The sequence below is a fragment of the Salvelinus sp. IW2-2015 genome, unplaced genomic scaffold, assembly GCF_002910315.2.
Source record: "Salvelinus sp. IW2-2015 unplaced genomic scaffold, ASM291031v2 Un_scaffold845, whole genome shotgun sequence".
Taxonomy (NCBI): domain Eukaryota; kingdom Metazoa; phylum Chordata; class Actinopteri; order Salmoniformes; family Salmonidae; genus Salvelinus; species Salvelinus sp. IW2-2015.
Window position 1 is genome coordinate 293,241 of NW_019942627.1, and position 8,477 is coordinate 301,717.

The 8,477-nt window shown below is 50.8% G+C and overlaps 1 protein-coding gene across 1 annotated transcript in view; it reads right to left on the reverse strand.

Moving 5' to 3' along the window:
* LOC112069008 (polypyrimidine tract-binding protein 3) overlaps positions 1 to 8,477 on the reverse strand; it is a 39,030-nt gene that overhangs the window by 27,316 nt on the left and 3,237 nt on the right. Inside the window, 2 exon segments of the mRNA XM_024136262.2 lie at positions 3,215 to 3,325; positions 3,883 to 4,035. Coding sequence (XP_023992030.2) covers positions 3,215 to 3,325; positions 3,883 to 4,035 — 264 coding nt within the window.

Below are 8,477 nucleotides of genomic sequence, written 5' to 3' on the forward strand. Positions count from 1 at the left end.
TCCACTCATCCAACACTGGCTGGTCATCCCACTATCAGGCCCACTGCCCTGGGAACAGGCCACTATGCGGCTCCTCTCAGGCACTGCTGGGTCCACTATCAGGCCCTGCGGCTCACGCCACCGTCTGTCCACTATCAGCCACTGCTGTGGTCCACTATCTAGGCGACTGCTGGGTCCACTATCAGCGCACTGCTGGGCTCCACTATCAGGCCACTTGCTGGTCGTCCACTATCAGGCCTACTTGGCTGGGTCCACTATTGCACCTACGGTCCACCCTCACTTCAGGCCACTGCATGTCCACCTATCAGGCCACTGCTAGGCCATCGATGTCTTCGGTCCACTACTCAGCCCAACTCTGCGTGTCCACTCCAGGCCACCTGCTGGCGTCCACTATCAGGCCATCTGCTGGGTCCAACTTATCAGTGCACTGCTGTGGTCCACTATCAGCCACTACGCGCTGGGTCCACTATCAGAGCGGTCATGGGGTCCACTATCAGCCATGGGTCCTATCAGCACTGCTGTGTTCCACTATCTAGCCACTGCTGGTCACCTTCAGGCCACTGTGGTCATCGGCTCTGTACCACTCAATCAGGCCATCTCGTACATTAGGCACTGCGTCCACTATCGGCCGCTGGTCCACTACAGCCAGCTGTCCCTTACAAGCTGTCTTCACTGCTGTTCGACCGCACCCTCGCCCACCCGCGCGGCTCCTTATCTTTACCCTCGCCCCCCCGGGGCTCTTAACTTTACTCCCCTCCCGCCCGTGCAACTTACCCCCGGGGCTCTACTTCACCTCGCCCCCCGGGGCTCTACCTTCACCCTACGCCCCCCGCGGGTCTACTGCACTCCCCGCTCACTTCACCCTCGCCCCCCGGAGCTCTACTTCAAACCTCAGCCCCCGCTTCGGGCTCTACTCTACCTCGCCCGCCCGGGCTCTACTATCCAACCTCGCCCCGCGGGGCTCTACTTCACGCCTCGCCCCCGGGCTTCCTACATTCACCCTCCCCTCAACCCGGTCTACTCGCACACCTCAGCGCCCAGGCCTCTTACCCTCGCCCCCGGCCTCTACTTTACCCTCGCCCCCGGGCTTTCACTTTACCCTCGCCCCCGGGCTCTACTTCACCCCTCCCTCCCCCGAGGCTCTACTTCACCTCGCCCCTCCGGGGCTCCTACTTCACCGCTCGCCCCCTGGAGCTCCTACTCTCACCCTCGCCCGGGCTATGCCGCCCCTTGGTCTACTTCATCCCCCGCCCCTTCCCATTCTCTCTACAGACTACTAGGGTCAGGAACTGTGTCCCACAAGGCGCAACCCTAAGTACCATAATATAGTTGCACGCAAAGTAGTGCGGATCAGATACTAATTGCTTTGTGCGGGGAACAGCGGAAACACCCGGCAAGCAGTACAACAGAACCAAGTCAGCAGCAGAGGCAGACTTACAGCACACTAAAAGGATCATATAATTACTGTCTGTCAATCTCTGGTTTGGTCTCACTTGCCTTCATCTCTCCTCGCCCCACAGGAAGCCAGCTGACAGAGTGAAAACCTGGGGCTCGATGATTTGTGGCCTAGGCAGTGATGTGTGGTGTGTGTGTGTGCTGTGTGTTGTGTGGTGGTGTGTGTGTGTGTGTGTGTTGTGTGTGTGTGTGTGTGTGTTGTGTTGCTGTGTGTGTGTGTGTGTGTGCCGATGTGGTGCGTGTGTTGTGTGGATCGTGTGGGTTATAGCAAGGGATTCGAAATAAAAGAAGCTCAGACTACAGATAGGGTGCACAAATTCCCAGAAATCCTGGTTGCGAATATTTCAGCATATCAGTAGGGAATAACAGCGAACAATCCAGAATCATTCCAACCAGGATTTATGGAAAACCGCGGGCAATTCTGCGACGGGAAATACTGGAATACCCTACAGACAGTAAATATCTCTCTCTTCTCTATATCTCTTCCATCCTTCCTCTTCCTTTCTTCTTCTCCCTCAAGATCAACGGTTAGGACCAGCATGTTTAGCCTTATGCTTGTCCCGTGAACAGGTGTTGCCAAAGCTTTGTAGCCGTCAATACCCCAAGAAGAGGCTGTAATCGCTCCAAGGTGCTTCAACAAAGTACATCGAGTAAAGGTCTGATACTTATGGTAAATAATGTATCAGTTCAATTTTTATTTGTCAAAACATTTCAAAAAACCTGTTTTGCTTTGTCTTTGATGGGGTATTCTGTGTAGATGTTGAGAGAAGAAAAACAATGTAATACATTTCTAGAATAAGCCTGTAACTTAACAAAATGTGGAGAAAAGTTCAATGAGGTCTGAAACTTTCCAAATGCACCGTTATACAGGAGTACCAGTACCGAGTCGATTACAGGTTATGAGCGTATGATATGTCACATATAAGCTAGGATAAAGTGACGCAGACAACAGATAGATAATAGAAGTGCCCAGCAGTGTCAGTCCGTGGCCAAAAGTTTTTGAGAATCGACACAAATATTAATTTCCAAAGTTTGCTTGCTTCAGTGTCTTTAGATTTTTTGTCAGAGGTTACTATGGAATACGATGAAGTATAATTACAAGCATTTCATAAGTGTCAAAAGGCTTTTTAGCTGAAATTAACGAAGTTATGCAAAAGAGTCAATATTGCGCGCTTGGACCCTTACTTTTCCAAGACCTCTGCAATCCGCCTGGCAGTGCTGTCAATTTAACTTCTGGGCCACATCCTGACTTTGAATGCAGGCCACAGTTCTTTGCATAATCTAATGCCGTGGAGTTCTGTCAGATTTGTGCGGTTTTGTTTGTCCAGACCCGCCTCTTGGGATTGACCACCAAGTTCCAATGGGATTAAGTCTGGCGAGTTTCGGCCATGCCGATGTCACACCCTGACCTTAGAATCCTTAGTATTCTCTATGTCTTGGCTGAGGTCCAGCGCTTGACTCCGTGGAAAGTCTATGTTTTCCTATTTCTTTTTTTGCCGTGTGGTGTTCCAATCCAGAGCAGCTGTCTATCCGTTGTCCTGATTGGATCATATATAAGTTTCATACTCTCTCTGTGATGGGCATTCATCGGGTCAGTACGTACCACTTTGGCGTGATGGGCATTCATCGGGTCAGTACGTACCACTTTGGCGTGGTGGGCATTCATCGGGTCAGTACGTACCACTTTGGCGTGATGGGCATTCATCCGGTCAGTACGTACCACTTTGGCGTGATGGGCATTCATCCGGTCAGTACGTACCACTTTGGCGTGATGGGCATTCATCGGGTCAGCGTATTGTAGCAGGGCCTGGAACTGGTTGTTCTTGGTGAAAGTGATGATCTTCAGGACCGTCCCGAACTTAGAGAAGATCTACGGAGGCAAAACAAAAACCAAGTTCATATGAACATGTCTCTTAGGCTACTTAGCACCATAGAGGAGGATTATTATTCCAAAACTCGGGATGAGAAGAATTTCCCCCTTACTATGTGAAGTACTTTAGAGGTCAGGGTTACCTGGTGTAGGACCTCCAGTGATAGGGGTTAGAGGTCAGGGTTACCTGGTGTAGGACCTCCAGTGATAGAGGGTAGAGGTTAGAGGGCAGGGTTACCTGGTGTAGGGTCTCCAGTGATAGAGGGTAGAGGTTAGAGGTCAGGGTTACCTGGTGTAGGACCTCCAGTGATAGAGGGTAGAGGTTAGAGGGCAGGGTTACCGGGTGTAGGACCTCCAGTGATAGAGGGTAGAGGTTAGAGGGCAGGGTTACCTGGTGTAGGGTCTCCAGTGATAGGGGGTAGAAGAGGTTAGAGGTTAGAGGTCAGGGTTACCTGGTGTAGCACCTCCAGTGATACAGAGTAGAAGAGGTTAGAGGTCAGAGGTCAGGGTTACCTGGTGTAGCACCTCCAGTGATAGGGGTCAGAGGTCAGGGTTACCTGGTGTAGCACCTCTAGGGATACAGGGTAGAAGAGGTTTTCTACGATGATGCGCAGCACGGGGCTCTGTCCTGGCATCAGGGTTCCGTCACCGCCAGATGCTGAACCACCCAACGTCACTGCATTGACTGCCTGCAATGCTGCCTGAACTCTCTGTTAGGAGGGAGGAGGGGAGGGGGAAGAGAGGGAGGAGAGGGGGGCCCTAGCCCGCGTCTCAGAGCATGCACAGACCAAGCTGGCTGGTGTGGTTTACGAACGAGACCAGTCTACATCCAGTACTATATTCAATCATTCCCTATCCCAGTCTGCTGTTCCACACACCATGCACCCATCCCAAAACGGCACCATTGTTTCCTGGTTCCCAAGAAAGCAAGGTAACTGCCCTAAAATGATACCGCTCCATAGCAACTCAACTTTGTCATCATGAGTGCTTTTGAGAGACTAGTCAAGACCATATCACATCCCACCCTACCTGACACCCTAGCCCAACTCCAATTTGCCTACCGGCCCCATAGGTCCAGCAGACCGGCGCAATCGCAACCACACTGCACACGCTGCCCTAACACCATCTGACCAAGAAGGACTAGCCTAATAAGAATGGACTGCGTTTCATTGACTACGCTAGTATTCAACACCATAAGTACCGCTCCAACTCGATCATTAAACGCTCCAAGACACTGGGTCTCAACCTGCCCACACGCCCTGGTGCACTGGGTCCTGGACTTCTTTTGACGGGCCGCCCCCAGGTGGTTGAGAGTGAGGTAATAACATCCTCCACCCGGTGAGTGTCCTCAAGACGACTATGGGGGTCACCACAACGAGTCCAGGATAGCGTCTTGCCAATATCAGAGCCCTGGGCTGACGTAAACTCAGTCCACTGTACTACCCTGTCTGAGCCCCAAACACTCAGGGAGGTACGAGCTTCACGAGGGTGCCAACCCCTGATAAGTCACAGCGCGCGCTGAGTACAGTCCCAACCTTCGAGATCGAACCAACATATCGCTATGTGGCAGAAGACACGAGCGAGTGAAGGTTACAGGTTGGTCCCAACTGTATCCCAAATCAGCCAACGATGGGAGTGAGAGAACAAGTCCACCTGACCAAATCAGGGCTGAGGGATGGGAGGGAGGAGGTGAGGGCGCTCCAACCTGACCAAATGTGGCCGGATGGTCAGGGGTCAGTAACAAAGTACTCAAACCACTGACCAATCCACTTGCAGAGACGGTCAATCAACTGACATTGTACAGTCGAGAGAGCATCGTAGACCGTAATCAGGGAGTGTAAGTATGCATAAACCCTGACCTCAATTCTCAGGCAGAGCCACACGAGCTCCACGCGGAACACATGGCATATAACACCGGATCAAACAATATAACATTTTGCTAGTTCATAGATTCAAGCAAAATTCGGTATTTTTTAAAAATGAAATAAAATTCAGGGGCCATAATCTAATGGATTTCAACATGACTGGTGAATTACGCACGAAGAGTATAGGTCTCAATATGCTTTGCTCGGGGTCGATCACAAGATATCAACAACGTTGAGAAACAAAAGACGCTCACGATTGGTCCAATCAGAAACAAACCAGACATGAATCATCCTGTTGTGAGAGTGAGAACGCGCACGACTGTCTAATTCGACCCTAGATGAGGCGAGCCTGAACAACACATACTCTCTGGCTTGTTTACCAAAACGCAACAATCTCACGAGAAACCTTTACAGATGCTCGACAATCGATGACGCAATCCTGTCGGGCTGTGATCACACCGCCTGGCGAAAACGGCCACTGCTTGACGTCGCTCGCTACGGCAAACCAGTAAAAGAGATCGTCAACCCAGACAGAGGGCTCTGTCAAGTCTGAGGTACTGCATCCCACGGAAGAACAACTCAGGCTTGGAGAGGAGGCCACACACAAACGTTATTCACACTGCCCTACAGAGCCATGAATACATGGAATCTCTGGCTCAGCGCACCACAGCCGTATCAACCCCAAGCGTAGCCGATGGATCACAGGAAGGCGCATAAAAAGATCATCAAGGAAACAAAACCCGAGCCATGCCTGTTCCACCCGCTATCATCCAGAAGGCGAGGTCAGTACAGGTGCATCACAAAGCTGGGAAACTAGAGACTGAAAAAACAGCTTCTATCTCAAGGCCATCAGACTGTTAAACAGCCATCACTAACATTGAGTGTCTGCTGCAACACTACTGACCTTCAAACTCCAGCACTTGAATATTGGAAAAATCGATGTCAAAAAATGTTATCACTAGCCACTTAAACAATGCTACTTAATATAATGTTTAACATACCCTACATTACTCATCTCATAGGTATATGTATATACGTACTCTATATATCTTACTGCATCTTGCCATTCTTTATGTAATACATGTATCACTAGCCACTTTTAAACTATGTCAACTTTTATATATGTTTACATAACCCTACATTACTCATCTCATATGTATATATACGTACCCGATACATCTACTTGCATCCTTGCCTATGCCGTTCTGTACCACCACTCATTCATATATCTTTTATGTACATATTCCTTTTATCCCTTTACATTGTGTGTTATAAGGTAGTAGTTGTGGAATTGTTAGGTTAGATTACTTGTTGGTTATTACTGCAATTGGTCGGAACTAGAAGCACAAGCATTTCGCTACAACTCGCATTACACATCTGAACACCACGTGTATGTGACAAAATAAAATTAGATTTTTGATTTGAGTGTTTTTGACTACTTGGCGTGGTGGGCATTCATCGGGTCAGTACGTACCACTTTGGCCGTGGTGGGCATTCATCGGGTCAGTACGTACCACTTTGGCGTGTGGGCATTCATCGGGTCAGTACGTACCACTTGGCGTGATGGGCATTCATCGGGTTCAGTACGTACCACTTTGGCGTGATGGGCATTCATCGGGTAGTACGTAACCACTTTGGCGTGATGGGCATTCATCGGGTCAGTACGTACCACTTTTGGGTGGTGGGCATTCATCGGGTCAGTAACGTACCACTTTGGCGTGATGGGCATTCATCGGTCAGTACGTACCACTTTGGCGTGATGGGCATTCATCCGGGTCAGTATCTCCACTTGGCGTGGTGGGCAATTCATCGGGTCAGTACGTACCACTTTGGCGTGATGGGCATTCAATTCCGGTCAGTACGTACCACTTTGGCGTGATGGCATTCATCCGGTCAGTACGTACCACTTTGGCGTGATGGGCATTCATCGGTCAGCGTATTGTAGCAAGGGCCTGGAACTGGTTGTTTCTTGGTGAAAGTGATGATCTTCAAGCGACGTCCCGAACTTAGAGAAGATCTACGGAGGCAAAAAACAAAACCAAGTTCATATGAACATGTCTCTTAGGCTACTTAGCACCAAAGAGGAGGCATTATTATTCCAAAACTCGGGATGAGAAGAATTTCCCCTTTACTATGTGAAGTACTTTAGAGGTCAGGGTTACCTGGTGTAGGACCTCCAGTGATAGGGGTTAGAGGTCAGGGTTACCTGGTGTAGGACCTCCAGTGATAGAGGGTTAGAGGTTGAGGGCAGGGTTACCTGGTGTAGGGTCTCCCAGTGATAGAGGGTAGAGGTTAGAGGGCAGGGTTACCTGGTTGTAGGACCTTCCAGTGATAGGGGGTAGAGGTCAGGGTTACCTGGTGTAGGACCTCCAGTGATAAGGGGTTTAGAGGTCAGGGTTCCTGGTGTAAGGACCTCCAGTGATAGAGGGTAGAGGTTAGAGGGCAGGGTTACTGGTGTAGGGTCTCAGTGATAGAGGGTAGAGGTTAGAGGTCAGGGTTACCTGGTGTAGGACCTCCAGTGATAGAGGGTAGAGGTTAGAGGGCAGGGTTACCGGGTGTAGGACCTCCAGTGATAGAGGGTAGAGGTTAGAGGGCAGGGTTACCTGGTGTAGGGTCTCCAGTGATAGGGGGTAGAAGAGTTAGAGGTTAGAGGTCAGGGTTACCTGGTGTAGCACCTCCAGTGATACAGAGTAGAAGAGGTTAGAGGTCAGAGGTCGGGGTTACCTGGTGTAGCACCTCCAGTGATAGGGGTCAGAGGTCAGGGTTACCTGGTGTAAGCACCTCTAGGGAATACAGGGTAGAAGAGGTTTTCTACGATGATGCGCCAGCACGGGGCTCTGTCCTGGCAATCAGGGTTCCGTCACCGCCAGATGCTGAACCACCCAACGTCACTGCATTGACTGCCTGCAATGCTGGCCTGAACTCTCTGTTAGGAGGGAGGAGGGGAGGGGGAAGAGAGGGGAGGAGAGGGGAAGAGAGAGAGGATAGGAGAGGGGGAGAGAGAGGAGATAGGGAGGAGAAGGAGAGGGGAGAGGGAGGAGATGGGGAAGAAGAGAGAGGAGAGGAGAGGGGGAGAGAGAGAGGGAGAGAAGGGGAAGAGAGAGAGGGGGGAGAGAGGGGAGAGGAGAGGGGGAGAGGGAGGAGAAGGGTGGGGAGAGGGGGGAGAGAGGAGGAGAGGGGGAGAGGAGAGGGGGGGGGGAGAGGGGTGAGAGGGAGGAGAGGGGGGAGAGGAGAAGGGAAGAGAAGAGAGGAGAGAGGGGGGAAGGAGAAGGGGGGAAGAGAGAGAG